Here is a 21,583-nt window from a genome sequence, read left to right as displayed (position 1 = left end):
TTCATTCAAATTTTATCATTTATACATGCATTAATTTGTGTTAGGTGAATGTGATAACCATTATGCTATGGAAACTTGGTTGTACAGCTTATGTATGTACATCATACATAGCTTTATGTAACAATCACTGCAATTAAGATATTTATCTATACCATCACCACAAGACTCCCTCGTGCAACCTTGTCCTCTACTCTCATCCCTAACTCCTGGCAACCAATAATCTGTACTTATTTTGGTAATTATATCATTAATGAGGATTACATAAATGGAATTATACAGCATGTATTCTTTTGAGATTGGCTTTTTCAGTCAGCAAAATTTCCTTAAAGTTCATCCAAGTTGTATCAACAGTTAGTTCCTTTGTAACACTGTGTAGCAGTCCGTGATATGAAGGTACCACGTTCACCTAATGAAGGACATATGGGTAGTTTCCAGCTTTTGGTTATACAGAATAAAGCCGCTATGAACATTCATGTACAAGTTTCTCTGCAGAAATAAATTTCATCTCTTAGATATATATCCAAGAAGGAAATTGCTGGGTCATATGGTAAGCTCATCTTTAATTTATAAAGGAACTACAAACTGTTTCCTAGAGTGGCTGTACCATTATATATTCCCACCAGCAATACATGAGTGATGCTAGCATTGCTTGTATTTTAAAAAGCTAAACTAAGAAGTCTGTTGAAGTATTTCAAATCAAATGGAGAGATAACTAGGCATTTTTAACTTCTTTATGAATACAAACATTACCAATGAAATATTTCTGTACCCATTTAAAAAACTCAAACCTGAATTTGTTCAAGCTCCTAGACCTAATATCAATTTATGGGAAAAACCAGAGTCAGAGAAACATGCTAAATTGCAGTATAAGAATGCAATCAGCCTAAGCTAGAACATAAGAAATTCCTAAGACAAATAATCCAATTTCTTCAACATGTAAGTTGCAAGCAAAAGATGTGAGAGACGGCTGGGCACGGTGGCTCACACCTGCAATCCCAGCACTTTGGAAGGCCAAGGTGGGCGGGTCACCTGATGTCAGGAGTTTGAGACCAGCCTGGCCTACATGGTGAAACCCCGTTCCTACTAAAAACACCAAAAATTAGCTGGGCATAATGGAAGGTGCCTGTAATCCCAGCTACTCAGGAGGCTGAGACAGGATAATCACTTGAATCTGGGAGGCGGAGGTTGCAGTGAGCCGAGATCACGCCATTGCACTCCAGCCTGGGCAACAAGAACTAAACTCTGTGTCAAAAAAAAGTGAGACAGGGGTACATACCTACAGACTGAAAAAGACTTAGAAGTCAAATCATCCAATTGCTTTGGAAGGATTTTGAGTCCTACTTCATAAAAACCATTGTAACAACTAAATATGAGATGGTATTAAGGAATTACCGTTACTTTTTTAAGTAGAATAATCCTGTGGTTATGTTTTTTTAAATCGTCTTTTTATAGAAAGCAGTTTGGTAGTTCCTCAAAAATTTTAACATAGAATTACCATATGACCTAGTAATTCCACTCCTACGTGTAATATACCCAAAATAATTGAAAACAGGTTCTCAAAAATATATTTGTTCACAAATGTTAACGACAGATATCATTCACAATAGCCAGAAGATGGGACAATCCAAATGGCCACCATTAGATGAATGGATAAATAAAATGTATATATTACTATCTGCATAATGTGTATATAATAGAATATGATTTAGCCATAAAAAGGAATGAGGCACTAATACATGTGGATGAATCTCAAAAACATGATGCAAAATGAAAGAGGCCAGACAGAAGGTCACATATTGTGACGGCCAATGTTAGGTGACAACTTGACTGGATTCAGGCATGTCTACGTGGCTGCCGAAGCACTGTTGCTGGCTGTGTCTGTGAGGCTGTTTTCAGAGGAGATTGAGATGTGAGTCAGTGGGCAGGGAGAGGATGACCCACCTTCAGTGTGGGCAGGCACTGTTCCGGTGTGACCAGAACAAAGCAAACAGAAAAAGGGGGCTTTTCACCTTGCTGATGCTCCTCCGCTCTCTTTCCATACCTACGCTTTGTTTCCTCTCCTCATGCCCCAAGTTCTTCTGCCTTTGGACTCTGGGACCTGCATCAGTGGTCTCCTGGGGGCTCTTGGGCCTTTGGCCTCAGACTGAAGCCTGTACTGTTGGCTTCTCTGGTTTTGAGGCTTTCAGACTTGAATTGACCATTTTACTGGCTTTTCTCATTCTCCAGCTTGCAGACAGCCTATCATTCACCTTTGTAATGGTATGAGCCAATTCTCCCTAATAAATTCCCTTTTATATATACAAATATCCTATTGGTTCTGTTCCTCTGGTGAACCCTGAATAATTATACATAGTGTGAAATACCCAGAATAGGTAAATCTTATTTTTACTATTCTACTTTTATGTTTTTTGTTTGTTTGTTTGTTTGCTTCTGTTTTTGTTTTTGAGACAGAGTTTCACTCTTTTTGCCCAGGCTGGAATGCAACGGTGTGGTCTCGGCTCACTGCAACCTCTGCCTCCTGGGTTCAAGTGATACTCCTGCCTTAGTCTCCACAGCAGCTAGAATTACAGGTACCCACCACCACACCTGGCTAATTTTGTATTTTTAGTAGAGATGGGGTTTCACCATGTTGGCCAGGCTGGTCTTCAGCTCCTGACCTCAGGTGATCCAACCCACCTTGGCCTCCCAAAGTGTTGGGATTACAGGTGTGAGCCACCATACCCAGGCTTATCTGTGTTTTAAATTTTTATTTCTTTTTAGTGATAGCGTCTCATTCTGTCACACAGATTGGAGTGCAGTGGCACGATCATGGCTCACTGCAGACTCAACCTCTTGGGCCCAAGCGATCCTCCTGTCTCAGCCTCCCCAGTGTCTAGGACTGCAGGCTCTACCACTACCCAACCTGGATAATTTTTTTAAACATTTTGTAAAGATAGGGTGTATGTTGCCCAGGCTTGTCTTGAACGCCTACCCTAAAGCAATCCTCTTGCCTGGGACTTCCAAAGTGCTGGGATTACAGGCGTGAGCCACTACATCCAGCCTACTTTTACATATATTTGAAAAACAAGTCTTACCATAAAAATTTTTAAGAAGAAAAAGTCAGTATTTGATTTTAAAATAAGAAATTTGGCTGGTCGTGGTGGCTCATGCCTATAATCCCAGTACTTTGAGAGGCTGAGACAGGTGGACATTTGAAGTCACATGCTTGTAGTCCCAGCTACTCAGGAGGCTGAGGCAGAGAATTGCCTGAACCTAGGAAGTGGAAGCTGCAGTGAGCTGAGATTGTGCCACTGCACACCAGCCTGAGCGATAGTGAGACTTCGTCTCAAAAAATAAATAAATAAATAAAAGAAAGCCCATTTGATTTAAGTTTTTATATCATCTATTTCCGAATAACTGGGCTTGGGGAATATTAAAGGAATAACGTGAAATGATACATGTTTGCAGAGCTCCCCTCCACTTACCAGGCATACCCCAGATGCTCTGGCCTGAAGTGAAGTCTCTTGTTATAAAAGACATTTGTGTTTGGTGAGAAGGAATGGACACAAGGACTCTCTGGCCTAAACTCCTTGAGCTAATCAACACAGATCTCTCTGATTAACCACAGCTTCCATTTTGCAAGATCAGCAAAGTTGCTAAATCACCTTGGATATTTGCTAAATAATGGCAGAATCACACTTCCAGAATCCCACCCTGGACCAACAATTCAACCTCTAGGTATGGGCTCTAGGAAGGAGAGCCTCAACAAGCTCCTCTGATGATGATTCTGATGCCCCTTAAAGTTTGAGAATCACTGGGTTAGTATATACCAGCGGCCTGGTGTCTTCCAGTGGGCAAAACTGATTCTACAGCTCCACCTTGTGGCCTAAAAGCTACAAAGCAACTTCACCAGAATACCTGGCTCTCTGCCACATAACAAATTGATGGAGGAATTCAAAGCCCAGCCTTACAACCTCCTCTAAGGATTTATTCCTTAGATACAACATTTGGATCCATGTCATTATACTCAGGGATTAACAGGTTCATAAACATTATAGAAAATTAGCTTTGAAAATATTTTGTAAAAGTTAGCTTTGACTATTTGGGGATGAATATAACACTATATATTCATTCAATATTTACTGTTTCCATTAATATTCCAAGCACTGTGCTAAGCACTAGAAATTAAAGATGAATAAAACATACACCTGCCCTTAAAAATTCATAGAAAAACACAATAATAGTGTACATTAGGACAAATGCCTCCTTTCTGTGAAGCAGCTCCTGGGCACTGGGAAGGAAATAGAAGACATAAATACTGGCCTAGCCAGAGATAAGACATAGCATATGAATAACTAATGATGGCAAAAGCAGCGACTGAGGTGTGCAACATGAATGCCACAAACCATAAGTACTTTACAGAGATTCTGAATGGAAAAGGGACAGCTGCATTAATTCAACATACACTGTGCCAAAATAGTGCTAGATGCTGGGGACATGTGAGTAAAAGCATCTTTAAGACTATGTAACAGGGAGATCTAGCAAAGAATTTTCCCCTGATGGGTTATCATTTGTCCTTGATTCAAAGAAAATTCAAGAAAAAAGGAGAAAGTATCCTCTATGTGTATGTGTTTTGGGGAGTGGTGCAAAGGGAGAAGGGATGCAAGCTAAGGGGCCAGTGCAGTCTCAGTACCTTATGGAGAGAGGGAAATGGGTCTGAAATGGAGTACGGGTTTAAGGAGTGAAGAGTGGCCAAGCACTAAAACAGTGCAAAGATGTTTATGGCAGAAACAGAAGAGGCAAATAGACTTTGAGATTTTAGCCAGGATGATTATAAGAGAGATACTGACATTAATAAAAAACGAAGTTTAAGAAAGGAATACAGTGCTTGGGAGAAAACAAGCTTTTTATTAAGGAGCTCAGAGGATGGAACACTTGCATGAGTATTATAAACCTATGTATGGTAAAGATGGGTGAGTGGGAGAAGACAGAAAGGAAGGAGTAGCTTAATAACCAGAAGGCATGCCCCCAGACTCAAGCTAATCATTGTGACAAACAAACCCCCATGATCTCCAGCTTTTCTGTTGCAGTTTTCTATACCATCAAAATTGCTAGGCCCGCCTGACTCTTCTCTCGCTCTCTCTTTTGTCCCTTTAAAAGCCAGCTCTGTAAACAGCCAGGGTTGTTGCTACAGCCACTGGAATTGCCGGGAAGAAGATAAATACCCACTCGAAGACAACAGTGGCCTTGGATTCTTTTTTTAAATTTTAAGATACAACATAATAAAGTGTACTAATTCTAAGAGTATTGCTCAATACAATTTTATATAGGTATATAACCATGAATTGCCACCCAGATCAAGATAGAGAACCCCAAAAGTTTCCCTCATGCCTTCCTCAGGTACCTCTGGGTTACCTTACCCAGAGGTAACCACTATTCTGATTTCCATAACCTGTCATTCTTGAGCATCATGCAAATGGAATCACACAGTAGAGACTTGTTTGTATTTGGATTATTTTATTCAACATTATGACCATGAGATTCATCCATGTCAATGTGTATATTGGTAGTTAATTGTTTATTTATGTTTGTGTAATATTCTATGGTACAGCTATTCCACAGTTTATCCATTTTCCATTTTCCTTTGATGGATATTATATGGCTATTATATTATATTATATTATATTATATATTATATTATATATATTATATTATATTATATTATATTATATGGCTATATTATATTATATATATGGCATATTATATATGGCTATTATAAATAAAGCATCTGTAAGGCTGGGTTCGGTGGCTCAAGCCTGTAATCCCAGCACTTTGGGAGGCCGAGGCGGGTGGATCACGAGGTCAAGAGATCAAGACCATCCTGGTCAACATGGTGAAACCTCGTCTCTACTAAAAATACAAAAAATTAGCTGGGCATGGTGGCGCGCGTCTATAATTCCAGCTACTCAGGAGGCTGAGGCAGGAGAATTGCCTGAACCCAGGAGGCGGAGGTTGCGGTGAGCCGAGATCACACCATTGCATTCCAGCCTGGCTAACAAGAGTGAAACTCCATCTCAAATAAATAAATAAATAAATAAATAAATAAATAAAGCAAGCAAGCATCCGTAAATGTTCTTGTATGTGTCTCTGGTAGAAGTATGCATTCATTTCTCTTAGGTATACTTAAGAGTGAGATTGCTGGGTCATGGAGTTACGGTGTTTAGCTTTAGTAGATACCGACAAATACGTTTCCCTACTGATTGTACCAATTTATACTCACCTAAAATGTATGCACATTTTTCAATTGGTCCACACCTTTGTTAACACCTGGTACCATAAGTCTTTTTAATTTTAAACACTCTAGGTGAATACTAACACTCATTGTGGTTTTACTTGCATTGCTCTCATGAGTGATAAAGTTCAGTACCTTTCAAATGCTTATTGGGTATTTGTTTATTTTCTTTGGTAAAGTACCTGTTCAACATTTTTGCTCATTTTTTAAATTGATTTTTTTTGTTTTTTACTTACTGATTTGTACTTTTTGATAAATTCTGGATAGTAATTCTTACTCAATATATGTATTCTGCATTTTTTTTCCAGATGTGTTCTTGACTCATCTTTTCACTTACTTTTTTATTTATTTATTTTTTTTTTGAGACAGAGTCTTGCTATGTCTCAGGTTGGAGTGCAGTGATACAATCTTGGCTCACTGGAACCTCTGCCTCCCATGTTCAAGCTACTCTGCTTCAGCCTCCCAAGTAGCTGGGATTACAGGCACACCACAGCATGCCCCATTAATTTTTTTTTTTTTTTTTTTTTTTTAGTAGAGACGGGTTTCACCATGTTGGCCAGGCTGGTCTTGAACTCCTGACCTCGTGATCCACACACCTTGGCCTCCCAAAGTGCTGGGATTACATGCATGAGCCACTGTGCCCGAGCCTTTTCACTTACTTAATGATGTCTTGGCCAGGCGTGGTGACTCACATCTGTAATCCTGGGAATTCGGTAGGATGAGGCAGGAGGATTGCTTGAGCCCAGCAGTTTGAGATCAGCCTGGGTAACACAAAGAGACCCTGTCTCTACCCAAAAAAAAATTAAATATTAGCCAGGCATGATAGCATGAGCCTGTGGTCCCAGGTAGTTGGGAGGCTGAAGTGAGAGGACTGCTTGAGCCTTGGAGGTCAAGGCTGCAGTGAGCCATGATCATGCCACTGCACTCCAGCCTAGGCAAGAGACCAAGACTCTGTCTCAAAAAAAAAGTGGTGTCTGCTGAACAAAAGTTCTTAATTTTAATGAAATCCAATTTGTTCATTTTTTCTCTGATGTCCAGGGCTTCTGAGGTTTTGTTTAAGAAATCTTTGTCTACCCTGATGGCCTTGCATTCTGAAAAGAAGAAGGCTAAATTCAGGACAGCCTCATTTGTTAAAGTTTCAACAAACATCAGAGCATGAGTGCCTTTTCCAGCCTTTGACATTAAGCCCCTGGGCTTTATTTTCCCATATTGGTATGAGCAACCCTCAAATGCAGTATGGCAGAGATTGGCTTGTTCAGGAGGCAAAGAGTTTCATTTAATCTGGTCTCTATGGAAGTAAGATTGGCACAGCTCCCCCCCGCCAAAACAGACATTTAACTGAGGTCCCCAAAGCCAGAGAGGACCTCTAAGAGCAGTTCTCCTGATTGTAGGAACTTGTGCTCATTGCCCATCTTCAGATGCATCATTTACACAACATGTGAAAGCACCGTCTCATAAGGTAAGTCTTCTTACGGATTCTTGGCTTGCCCCAGTTTTATTATTCAGTGGGAAAAAAACACTCTCTTTATTATCCTTGTCAAAGGAGGACATTGTTATCTGTCACAGAAATAACAGTTCCTGACAGAAACTAAAGAGATTAGAAGGGAGAGAGGTGGTAAGCAAGCAGACAGCTAAAACAGGCAATGAAAAGGGCGGGACAGCAGACTGAGAGCAGGGGAAACTTGCTTTTCCTGAGTTCTCTAGACATTAAAGGATCTCAGTTCTGAAAACTGTTCAGAGGACACTGCAATAGCCCAAGAAAGATATAACTGGGATATTGGCAGTGAGAAAGGAGGTTGGTTGTGGAAAAAAACAGCAGAAATCATCTAAATGAAATAAATGAAACCTTGTCAGAACATGCAATGTATGCTTGTACGTGTGAAATTTTCTCTTATCTAGTCACTTACACTCAAGTCTCCTCCCTGGTGCCCACTCACCACCACTAAAATCCCTAAAGCAGAACTTTCCAACTCCAATGTCTACAGGGCCAGGTAAGTATGTAAATGAGGGATACACCTGTATTAAGACATCAAGAAGTGGTGGGACCCTTAACACATCATAAAGACTTTGGCTGACTATTGCCATATGAGAATAAAGGTCCAATAATATCAGATCTTTTGACTTTTTCAAGAGATAGAAGAAACTGCAATTTTACTTTGTAATTTTTCTAACTTTAGTATATCAGGTAGACCAAAATATCTCTGTGAGTTGAATCTGGCCTATGGGCAGCTAGTTGACAACCTCTGTTTTAAAGTGTTGCAGCAAAATAAATAGTATATGCAGATTTCCAGGGTTATAAAAGGTAAGAAGTTTGAACAGGTTCTAGGCCGTAAGACAGGAAAAAAGGATTAACTTTCACGGACAGAAAGTCTAATGGACTCAGAAACTATAAAACCTTACCCACAATTGAAGAACTCAGAACAAGGTATCATTTTCCCCCCATAATACTTCAATAGTTCAAGTGTTGGTAAAGGTTTGGAGACACATGCAATCTCATACAGAGTTGGTAGATTTGTAAGTCACTGCAGCCTTTGGTGGTGGGAGTCAAACAATTTGACAGCTTTTATCAAAAATTTAAAAATATACACCCTTTGATGCAGCAATCCCGTACAGATATTTTTGCAAAAGTAGGCCAAGATAGATGTACAATCAGTTTCAATGCAACATTGTTTATAATGACCAGAAACTGGAGACAAGAAGTCCTCGTTGTTGAAGACATACAAATTGAATGCTGTATAGTCATTAAAAGAAGGGGCTAGGTCTGCAAATGTTGGTATGAAAAAAAGCTCCAAAACATATTACTAATTAAAAAAAATAGTATTACTATATGCTTCCTTCTGTCTCAGTTTTTTTAAAGGATGCATATACACAGTAATATGCACATTACATTAAGGTCTGGAGAGATAAGACACTGTTCGCTGTAGTTACCTCTGGAGTGACTACAGACACTGGAAAGGAGAAGAACTGTACTGATGGACACACATTGTAAAAGACATACAAGTAACAGAGATGTAATTTTTTTCTTTTTTGTTTCCATTACATTTTTCTGCATGAAAACCCCAAAACCAATAAATATTACTGTAAAAATAAAATAATCATCACTTGGAATTATTTTTAAAAGAAAGAAACTATATTTATTAGTGAGAAGACAAGTGGAAAGGAGAGGAGGGCTCATATAGCACACAGTAAGAAACCAGTAGAAGAGACTGGGAGAGAACTGGGAGAAATAAAATATCCATACTCCCATCTTCTCTCAAGACCCTGCAGACACCATGAATTACTCAAGCTTTCCACTGGAGATGAACAGCTCAGTGCCCCACTCCAGTTGCCAGCTATTACAATGAATAGCTGGCAACTGGAGTGGGGGAGATAGCAGGTTGGGGGAAGGCTGGTGCAGTTAATCCAAACCCTGCCTTTTGTAGTATGGATGAGGCAGAATAGTTGTTCCTAAAGAGCCTGAAGTGGCAAAGAACACTGCAGCTGAACACAATTGTCTTCTCGGCAGACAGCAAGCCTCCTAAAGTACACAGTGTAAAGGCACATCAGGGGTTCTGCTACTATACACATTTCAATAGACTATAAAAGCAAGAGCCAGGTGCCTATGCAACAGAGGGGCAGGAGAAATCCCTGCTGCCCTGAGGAAACTGAGGGAACCCTGCTCAATGCCAGGGACACCCCTCTAGGCTACACAGATCTGCTATAATAGTTCCAACTATCTTTTACTGCCCCATGGAGAGAATCAGCTAGGAGTAAAAATCATCAAGGAAGATAATCTTCTGTACTTAACTACTTCTTTCATCTGAGGCCCATGAAATAAATTATAACATCACTTAGTTTGCATGATATTCTTTTGCAACATTGCTTTATGAAATGGGAAACTACCTCCATGCAGAATTTCCAGAGGAGCTAGCCGGCAATGCACAGAGGTTTTTAAATAAATAAAGCATGGCCAGTTTTATGTACAGGTACCATAAAAAGTAGTCCCTCCCCCATGGGACTTAAGGAACGTAAAACAGCCTGCTACCCACCCGTATTCCCACATTCTTTAATGACGTCTGAGATTCCCCCATTAGTGATTCATACCATCATTCAGGATTGTCTTAGGTATGCTCTTTTCATAGTGCCATGAGGAGAAACACATGAGGTCCTGAACACCATGAGGCAATGGCTCTTAACCTTTTGTTGTTGTCACTACAAAAGTCACTAGCCCTTTTGATAAACAGAAAATGCACTTATTTGAATACACAATATATAATTTTCATATATTTTTTGCAGTTCAGTTTTTTTTTGAAGCCCCCTTAGGGATCCCCTCCCTATTGATGCTTAAGAACCCCTGGCTCAGTAGCAACAAGTGGCAAATCTCCACCTCCACTTCCTCCCCTACACCCACTCGAGCCCAAGAGCTCCTATGCATCTGGGGAACACTGGGCCTGAAAAGAGAAGGCAATACTAAAGGGATGCTCTGACTACTTCAGATAATTGCCTAGAATTGACCCTGTCTAAAGTCCAGATTACTATTTATGATGCCTCCTCTGCAAGGAGTGTGGATTTCTCACTGTCTATTCCTTAGAAACAAGCTCTCCTGGCTTAGAGACACTATACATCTTAAGAAATGCCCAGCAGAGATAACTGCCAAAGAGGTCTTCACAACAGTTACCTCAGAAATGAGGTAAGGGAAAGTTTTAACACCGTGTGAATAAAAGGGACTCACCTCTGAGGTTTTCGAATGTCCCAGAGTCCCACTCCTTCCTTTGAATTGGCTGTGGCCAACAACCTGGGCTCCACAGGGTTAAACATGACACTGTGAAAAGCTGATGGATAGTTTGCCAGGCAGAAGGGCTCTGTGGAAAGAAAACTTATAATCAGTTCGTTATCGGTACCTTTGGGTCACTGGCAGGCAGATAGGCAGGAATGTGAATACAGGTAGGAGCACTCTTTAATAACCACTCCAACGGCCTGGAGCCCCAGAACAGCACATACTCCCACCAGTCACCCCTACTTGCAAGGTCTCTATGAATCCTATACATAGCAATGTGAACACATTTAGACAAATTTGATGCTGTAACACCCAGAAATATATATGTAGCAGCTATCAGATCCTGAGACAAAACAGAAATGGTCACTAAAAATGGGAAAATAAGCCATTTTACAGTAAGTAAAACTGAATGCCACATAAGCAGAAAAAACTGACAACCCATCACTGGTAGGATTATTATGTTTTTAATCCAATGGTATCAGTTTTAGAAATTAAAAGTTTTAAAACCACACACAGATTTGATGAAGATAAAATAAAACAATGAAAAAAATCAAGATATGGTAAAACAATAGCGTAGTTTTTCCCTTCTGGTTCACAATGCTCCCTAATATCTAGCCAGTATGTAATCGACTTCACCTAGAAACTCTGCATCATTTTACAAAAATCAGCAGGTTCCAAGTGAGGAAGAAACCACTTAGTTACCTAGCAGGATATACTCCTATGTTAGAGTAATACAAAGAAAGCCCTTCTCAGTCTGTCTTCCATACACAACAATTCACAGGCCTCTGAGCAGATAAAGCACTCAGTCATCTCCACCATCAGGCAGTTCAGACAAAGGAGAATTTCACCTACCAAGACCACAGTGACTCGACCATAGCTGCTACTTCCTGCTACCTTACCTGCCTAACCCTAAAAACAAGCTTCTTTTATAGCCTGAACCTCAATAATAAGCACAACCCAGAATTTAAAATGTTTAGCGGCATTGTTTACAATAGCAAAGACTTGGAACCAACCCAAATGCCCATCAATGATAGACTGAATAAAGAAAATGTGGCACATACATACCATGGAATACTATGTAGCCACAAAAAAGGATGAGTTCATGTCCTTTACAGGGACACAGATGAAACTGGAAACTCTCATTCTCAGCAAACTCACACAAGAACAGAAAACCAAACACCGCATGTTCTCGCTCATAAGTGGGTGTTGAACAACAAAAACACATGGACACAGGGAGGGGAACATCAAACAACGGAGCCTGTTGGGGGGTGGGGGGACTAGGGGAGGGTTAGCAGGGGGTTGGGGGATTGGAGAGGGATAACATTAGGAGAAATATCTAATGTAGATGACAGGGGGATGGATGCAGCAAACCATCACGGTACGTGTATACCTATGTAACAAATCTGCATGTTCTGCACATATACCCTAGAACTTAAAGTATAATAATAATAATAAAGAACTTCAAAAACTCTTCCAAGACTTTTAAGATCCTTTTGTAACTTTTTTCCATGGCACATTTTCAACATATAATGCTTTGTATATTCTATAGGCATTATCAAGTTTGATTTCTACAACTATTATTCATCTGAAATCTATGAGCTACAGATACAGTGCACATTTATCACAGCATTGTTTATTGTGTACTACTTCTTTTCTGCACTAATTTGTGATCTTTATCATATATTAAACTCATGTATAATAAAAAAAAAATTAAAAGACCCAGATCCTGCCAGACAAAGCAGGCAGGATAGTAAATTTAGGTACACAGGTGTGATCGTTACAATGTGCACTAAAGGCCAGGGTGGGTATGGCAGGGGCACTAAGGCTGGTACTAGAGGAAGGGGTCTTTTGAAGACAGGTACAATTACAGAAATTCCTCTGTAGGAAATCAGCTGGGAATATGCATTTCCTGAAGAACTTCAGAGAAAGCCAGCAAAACAACTTCTTCATTTTACACATCAGAGAGTCAAAGGCACATTCAGAGGAGGCACTCACACAGACAATCCCCTTTAAATAGAGTTCATTTGCTATCATTTTAAGATGTACACACAGCTAATTTGAGGTTCTGTGGTTCTTACAACAAAATAACACACCTGAAAATAGGATGCAGGAAAGTGCATAACACCCCCATTTTCTGTAAACAATCAAGAATTACATGTTAGCACCACAACTTCTGCTCCTTGGGGCACTAAATACCAAGGTACAAGGGTTTGTGTAGAGTCACAGGACGGTGGAGAAGGACTGGTGAAGGTGCCTCACTCCTGAGTACTTAGGTGCAGGATAAGACCTCCAAAGACCTCTTATGCCTCCATGTGAGAGTTTCACATTTCCTTTCCCTTGAAATCACTTGCACATAGATACTTAGGTCATAAATTGAATCTGTAATGAATCTGACATCAATCTGTTCAATACAGTCCAACAGCCTTTTGTGCAGTGACCCTACCTCCATGGGGAGATTCCCGGATGTCCCAAATGAGAACCCGGCCATCATCTGAGGAACTGGCAAAAATGTTGTCATTCACTGGGCTCACAGACAAGCCATATACTGCATCTTCATGAGCAAACACGTCCAGTGTCTCACTGCTGGGAGATAGAGAGCAAGACAGAGGCACACACATACACACAAACATAGTGCACAGTCCCAGCCCTTCGGTACCGAGGACGCCATCTTTTCATTTCTAGAAAGTCAATCTAGCTGAGCCCCCAAAAATATCATATTTCCTAAAAGGTCAGTAGTCAACTTTCAGGTATAAAAAAAGGTACTATTAAGGAGCCTTTTTAGAGATTTTATAATTTTTGTGCTAATTAAGCATATTTAAAAGTGACTCAATAGCTGAGTTTTGTGTTTGCATTTATGACAGAATGCATCTGCTTGTGTACAGATTTGGGGGTTGTACTTGATTTTCGAAAAGTAAGGAAAAGCTTTAAAGCAGCCAAGTCGGCTGCCAACAGGGTGAAAGAGGGGTCTCCTAGCAGTCTGGCATGGGATGAGGAGCATGGCTCTGAGGCCAGTCTAAGTTCAGGTTTTAGCACCGCTTGACCATCCCTATCAACATGTCTGTGCCTCCGTTTCATCATCTATAATGGAGATCACAGTAGTATCTCCTTAGAAAATGAGTGTGAGGATTATATGAATTAATATGTACAAAGCATTTAGAATGGTTCCTGGCACTTAGTAAGAACTCAATCAATATTAGCTATTACTGTTCTTAAATTTATCCTTCCTTCTCTTCTAAACTCTTCTTTTAAATTTTCACCTAAAAAGTATACTTTCATATCAACTTTCAAATCACTTTTTCCTTTTTAAATCAAAACTTTATTTCAAACTATTGTAGGAATCTTTTTTAGAAAAGAATAGCTGGTTTCAATGCTGTTAAAATTTGATGATGGTGATTCTAAATGATGGGGAATTTTTAATCTTGTATTTTTCCTTATTCAGTCAAAGGATATAAATGATTCATGATATGTGTAGTCCTGCCTTCAAATGGGTTATAGAGCAAAAAAATTAAAACCTGAATATGAAAAGACAAAACATAAAAAAAGTCCCACTCTATGCTAAAATGCACAACCAACAGTCCCTTAACTAGAACGCAAAAGTAGCAGTAAAGAGATGGCTCAGGCCATCTTCAAAAAACAAAAACTATTTTCTTCTAAAGAGATATTTGCCTCTTCACATGAAAAACAAAGTCAGTCACCTTTACACACCACCAATCTATTTACCTTTCAACATCATGGAGGATAACTTGCTCATCATTTCCTGCAAAAGAAAAAAGCAGACATTTGATCATTCCTGCAAGGTGGTCCCTGTCCACATTACAAGTTAATATTATTAAGTTTATTCATATTTTTCCAGAAAAAAATGAAAAATATGAATAAAGCCAATGCTAATACAAATCAGAAGTGTTAACTAGAAAAAAAATTTATAGAAGTAATTTAAGAATAGTACATTCTTACAGAGAATTTTTTTAAAAATAATACCAACTAAGTATAACATAGGAACAGTTCCCAACTGTATTATACAGTGGATGATGTAAAAAACAAAACAAAACAAAACAAAAAAAACTCTGTGGCTACAGCCTGGGCAACGTAGTTAGATCTCATCTCTACAAAAATTAAAATTAAAAAATTAGCCAGGTGCTGGTACACCCTCGAAGTCCCAGCTACTTGGGAGGCTGAGGTGAAAGAATCACTTAAGGCCAGGAGTTCAAGGCTGCAGTGAGCTATGATTGCATTCCAGCCTGGGCAACAGAGAGAGACTGTCTCAAAAAAAAAAAAGGAAAGAAAGAAAAAGGGGGGAAACAACACAAAACAACACTGTGGCCATCAAGGAAAACAGTAAATGATCATGAGAAAATCAATTCACTACCTTTTCTTTTACTTTTTCAGCAAAATACTCATTAATTATGAGAAGTGCAATAAAATCTTTAACATTTCTATGACTCAACTTTTTACCTACAGAATAGGGATGATAATTTCATAGGGTAATTGTGAGCATAAGAGTACATCTGTAAAAGCATTCAGGAATAGGGCTGAGCACTTAATAAGCCCAAATTAAATGTTTGCTAATATTTCTATCCTCATGGTCTTTTAAAAATTTTTATTTCTTTAAGACAAGATTTTGCTCTGCTGCCAAGGCTGGAGTGCAGTGGTGCAATCACGGTTCATGCAGCCTCGACTTCCTTGGCTCAAGCAACCTTCCCACATTAGCCTCCTTAATAGCTGAAACTACATGCATGTATCATTATGGCTAATTTTAAAAAATGATTTTTGTAGAGATCTATCATGTTGGGTCTAACTATGGGGTTCTAACTATGTTGCTCAGGCTGGTCTCAATCTCCTGGGCTCAAGCGATCCTCCTGCCTTGACCTCTCAAAATGCTGGGATTATTACAAGTGTGAGCCACCCTGCCCAGCCTCATCATCTTTTATAGCATTAAAATTTGATGATGGTGATTCTAAATGATGGGGAAGTTTTAGTCTGGTATTTCTCCTTATTCAGTCAAAGGACATAAATGATTCATGATATGTGTAGTCCTGCCTTCAAATGGTTTATAGAGCAAAAAAATTAAAACCTGAATATGAAAAGACAAAATATAAAAAATGTCCCGCTCTATGCTAAAATGCACAACCAACAGTCCCTTAAATAGAACGCAAAAGTAGCAGTAAAGATATGGCTCAGGCCATCTTAAACAAAGGCCTGGCTATAAACTGTGGGTGCAAACCAATTAAATCAGTAAACCCATACTAATGCCTTCCAGGTATCAGGCACAGTGATAGGTCCTGGGTATACAAAAAGAGTAAGATTCTACTCCGTCCTTGAGAACTCACAGTCCAATTGCACAAACAACTAATAGCAACAAGAGGGTTTCCCTTGTAGCAATACGATCTAGCTATGGGTTCAATTATTTCCTTCATAAGCAGGGCGAAAGTACATGGAGAAGGAGACATTTGAAGAGAAACTCAAATAACTCAAAACTCTTACCAATGAAAGGCTTAAGGGAATTGGTGAGGACTGGACAATTAAGGTGGAAGAACAGCAAGAACAAAAGGCATAAGAGCAAAACAGTACGATGCAGTACATTCTTAAAACAGCAAATAGTTTGGTGGGCTAGAGCGTATAACTCAGGGAAAGGAGGTAAGGCCAGACAGACAGATTGGGGTTCACACTTTATTCTTCAGGCACTGTAGGGTCAACGGTTCACATGGTCCAGTCTTTATTTTTAAAATTAAACTTGTGTATTCAACTAATTCAAAGAACTTTTAGACAGTGGTAACAGAAATCACAGAAGGCCATTGCAAAACTCCAGGCCAAACTAAAGGATGAATCTGAGAGGCTTTCGAGATAGACCTGACAGGACCTGGTGACTGACTAGGTAAATGTAAGAAAGGCAGGTTTGAGGATGACTCCAAGATCACGGGTAGAATGAACCATGTGAAACTGCCACTTTTGTAAGTTGAAAATGGTTAACCATCAGCAATTTCTTAACGTTAAACCTAATAGCTTATCTAATTGGGTGAATGGTAATAACTGAGAAAGGAAATCCAGCAGACAAGAGGAAAATTTTCACTCAAGAAAGGACTAATGATCTTGGTTTTGGATGGATCTACTGTATTTAAGTTGCTTTTGGAACACAGGTAGAGATCCAGTGGGAAAATCTGCAGCTCAGAAAAGAGGTCAGAACTAGAAATGTGGTGGTCAGAAGGAGTATGGTTGACGGAAGCCATCACCAAGAGGTTGGTGTGAGCACCAGCCATTCCAATTGTACCCTAACATAACACTTCAAACAGGAGCCATCCATAGGTCATGACATCCATTTGAGTTATGGCCAGCATAATCTTTAAAAATGAAATTTAATAGAATAAAAAACAAAATCAGAGTGTGTCACATATAGGAAGGTTAAGTGTTGTTTGTGTGTGTGTGTGTGTGTGTGTGTGTGTGTGTGTGTGTGTGTTTCTGTGTACCAGACCGCAATGTGAAAAGTTTTCTGCCAAAGAGAAAGAAAAAGACAGGTGAAGAAAAGAAAAAAAAGAGAAGAGAAAAAAGACACATACTATCCTAATATGTAATACTGCTGTGTTGAAAAGACAAGCAGAAAAAAACAAGCTATGAGAAACCAGCAATTCCACAGCTCAGTGAAAAATAGGAGTTATTTTCACACTCTTTTCTCTAAAATCCCAACCACAGGGAAGATCCCAAGGTAGAATCTCCCTTTTTACCTCCAGAGAACACTTTAGTGTTCCCACTGTTGAAAGCCAGACAAAAAATGTTGGAATGGTGCTCTCCTTTCAACTGTATGGGCTTGACCCTGGAGTGGATGGCTTGCTCCATGTGCCACAGCAGAACCCGGCGGTCGTCTCCTCCTTAAGAAGAGAGTAAGAATCTATGGTTAAAACAGCTGACATTGCAAGGCTGACAGTTGGTTTTGCCAGCCTCAAATCCCATCCTTTCTGAAACTACACCCCCGCCAACTCCATAAAATTCACATGGAGAACAAAAACCCAGGACTCTCCCTGCTTCGCCATCAATAGTCATATGTTCTCTAGGCCATTCATCTTCTCCCAGGAATTAAATCTTAAGCAGACATAGAAAATGAAAGGGATAAGCACTGACATTGAGACTCCTAAAGCCACCCTGTTTCTGTCTTTCCAGAGCCCAGCCGTTTAAATATTTCTTCATTTGCTACCTAGAATTCTTTCATGGAAGCCCCTTTTTGTTTGTTTAACAGAACCTGAGATGACTGCCATTGCTTGCAACCAAAGAACTCCAAAGTAATAGTTCTAGCATAATGGTTTTTAAAGCAATCTCCTTGATGTGATCTCATTGACTATGGGACACAATACAAATGATAACTAAGAAATCACCTGACTTTTATAGTAATAGGATCTAGACAATACAGAATACAGCTCAACCCAGCTCTTACCTCTGTGTAACTTGAGGTCTGGGTTTTTTTTCCCCACTTTCACTTTTTACTTATAATTTTTTTGCATTGACTTTGTGTAACAAGGCCATACTATTTTCCTAATAAAAATTTTATTTACAACAGCAGCAAACCATAGCAAGCTCTGTACCTCCGTCTCCCCTCCTCCATTCAATGAAAAATGTAGCCACAAATGATAGCACATCCATACAAGGGCATACTATGAAGCCATTAAGTTGTCAGATCTATGTAAGAGCTAATGTGGAAAGATGTCCAAAGATATTCATTAAGGGGGAAAATGAGGTATAAAACAGTATGCATATCATTATCTATTTGCATAAAACAACATTTTTGAAAGCTCCATGATGGCAGAAACTTTGCCAGTTTTGTTCACTGGGAAATACCCAGCACCTAAATGAGTGCTCCAAAGGATGAGCATTGAGAGTATGCTTATGCTTACATATCTATGCTTGTATTTGCATAGCCCTATCCTGATGGCTATAGAAGAAGTTGTTTATAGTGCCAACTATAACTGGTAGGCTGGTGTTGAACACTTTTTTATTGTGGTAAAATATGCATGTAACTTACCATTTTACCCGCTTTTAAGTGTACAATTCAGAGGCGTTAAGTACTTTTGTGTTGTACAGCCATTGCCATTATTCACCTTCAGAACTTTTTCATCATCCCGAACTGAAACTCTGTACCCAATAAACAATAACTCCTCCTGGTGCCTAGTAATCACGATTCTACTTTCTGCGTCTGCGGATTTGTCTGCTATAAGAACCTCGTATAAGTAGAATCATACAATATTTTCCCTTGTAGGTCTGGCTCACTCCCTTAGCATAATGTCTTCAAGGTGCATCCACGTCATAGCATGTATCAGAATTTCCTTGCTTACTAAGGCTGAATAGTATTCCATCATATATATTTTTTGTATGCATATTTTGTTTATCCACTAATCCATGAATGAATATTTAGGTTATTTCCATATTTTACCTATTGTGAATAATGTTGCTATGAACACGAGTGTACAAATAACTTTTTGAGTCTCTCCTTTCAATTTGGGTATATACGACTGGAACACTTTTATGTTTCAATTTTTACTTTATACTTTCCTGTACTGCTTGACTTTTTGCCATAGCAGATTTCCTTTTATAATAAAAAATAAAAGATACAGAAGCCAAATCATACTTATTTGCCTGCTCCTGGAAAATGTCTCTGCTACTTGAATTGTTTGTTTTTTGAGTTTCTTCTTCCTTCCATTGTCAGTCCAAATCAAGTTGTCCACCAGACTGATCTCTGAAGTGTGGCCCTCAGTGTTCTCTTTATGATTGGCCTATTTCAACTGTGAGTTCTCTGGCCTGGGATAGTATCTAAATTCTGTATTTATTACAGATTTACCACTCTGTAGAACATCAAGCTAAGGTCATGAAAATCATGGTTTGGGTTTTCGTTGCTTTATTTTAATGAAAAATGACACAAATGGCTTTCCACACCACAAACAGACTGAGGCATGGGCACTTTAGTTCTCTATAGTCTCCACTCCTACGGTTTTCCCCCAGCACTGAGGCCGTGGGTCAGGGACTTATCACTGCTTCTGCTACTATATTTTTTTTAATTAGATAAGTATTTCTCTATATTCATGTCTCCAGCAAAGGCGAAAAGTTAAAAGAGAGGAGCACATGTTTCTTCTACTTGCTCATGTTTCTGACCTAATCTCCCTTTGACTCAGTTTCATCAAATATGAAATGGTCATCATAATAGTTCTTCTACCCTCATTGGTTTTATAGATAAAGCCAAGTGCAAAAGAGTAATTTGCCAACATCACACAATAAGTCGTGAGCTAAGATTCAAAAGCAAGCAGTAAAGACTCTATAGCCCACTATTCTATACTTGCCTTATTGAACAAAAAATGAACCATAACTGACAAAGCAAATTATTTTGATGGACAGTTGAGGGGATTGTCTGCCTTAGAAGCTTAACTCAAAAATGTTAAGTAAGAATAAAGGGAGCCCAGGAGTAAAAACAGAAGCTGATTTAACTCTAGCAAATTGGCCCCTGGAATAAACTGAAGACCCAGGACTGGACTGCCTGAATTTATAAGAATTCTTTCAGTGCATATAACTAGTAATAGTTTTATATCTAGAAGATGCAGAGAATTTCTACAAACAATTCTTAAAACTCTAATAGGAAAAGAGGCAAAGAATATAACCATTCAGAAAAGGAAACCCAAATACCAAACAGATATTATAGAGGATCTCAAATTCTATATAGTAATCAGGAAAATGAACATTATAATTTAGACACATTCTCACAAAGTGGCAAGGGGAATGCACAGAAAGTTCACTGCAGCTTTGGTCATAATATCAAGAAAACCTACATACAACACAAATATCTTTCAGTTCAGGAATGGATAAATTCCACTGGAATACAAAATAGGTGGAGTCTAAACACAATGGAACACCATCCAGCAGTTAAAATGAACAAGAAACATTTATACAAACATAAATGAATCTTGAAAACCTAATGATGGTAATAAAAGCAAGTTTCAAATAAAATATATGAAAAAGATAAAATTTAAGGATATATTTTTAAATATACAAAACAATACTTCATATTGTTTATGGATGAACACACGTGGTAAGAGGCTTTTAAGTCTATAGTGTTTCTTTGAAAAACAGGTAAATGATTTTAGCAAGATTGCGAGATATAAGTTTAATATACAAAAGTCTATCACTTTCCTAAATCCCAGCAATGAACAAGTGGAATTTGAAATATAAAATAAAATATTTAGGTATAAATTTAACAAAATATGTACAAGCTCTATATAAGAAACATTATAAAGCTCTATAAAACAAAATCAAAGAACTAAATAAATGGCAAGATCTTCCTTTTTTTTTTTTTTTTAAGACAGAGGTTCACTTTTTTTTTTTTTTTTTTTGCCCAGGCTGGAGTGCAATGGTGCGATCTCAGCTCACCGCCACCTCTGCCTCCCAGGTTCAAGCAATTCTCATGTCTCAGCCTCACGAATAGCTAGGACTATAGGTATGTGCCACCACGCCTGGCTAATTTTGTATTTTTAGTACAGATGGGGTTTCACCATGTTGGCCAGGCTGGTCTTGATCTTCTGACCTCAGGT

At 38.9% G+C, this 21,583-nt stretch overlaps 1 protein-coding gene across 5 annotated transcripts in view; it reads right to left on the bottom strand.

Moving 5' to 3' along the window:
- Window positions 1-21,583, bottom strand: part of DCAF5 (DDB1 and CUL4 associated factor 5) — a 106,522-nt gene that overhangs the window by 50,116 nt on the left and 34,823 nt on the right. For 4 of the 5 annotated variants that reach the window (XM_003924472.4, XM_010335201.3, XM_010335200.3 and 1 more), the window contains exons 2-5: window positions 17,744-17,887; window positions 14,748-14,784; window positions 13,471-13,610; window positions 10,983-11,112 (exon numbers count right to left, since the gene is read on the bottom strand). In XM_003924472.4, the coding sequence (XP_003924521.1) occupies window positions 10,983-11,112; window positions 13,471-13,610; window positions 14,748-14,784; window positions 17,744-17,887 (451 nt within the window). The remainder of the gene's footprint in view (window positions 1-10,982; window positions 11,113-13,470; window positions 13,611-14,747; window positions 14,785-17,743; window positions 17,888-21,583) is intronic. The other variant, XM_010335199.3, reaches the window with a different exon arrangement.

The sequence above is a fragment of the Saimiri boliviensis genome, chromosome 2 (genome assembly GCF_048565385.1).
Source record: "Saimiri boliviensis isolate mSaiBol1 chromosome 2, mSaiBol1.pri, whole genome shotgun sequence".
Taxonomy (NCBI): Eukaryota; Metazoa; Chordata; class Mammalia; order Primates; family Cebidae; genus Saimiri; species Saimiri boliviensis.
The sequence above is the reverse complement of the archived record's forward strand: the minus strand, read 5'-3'. Positions and strand labels throughout refer to the sequence as shown.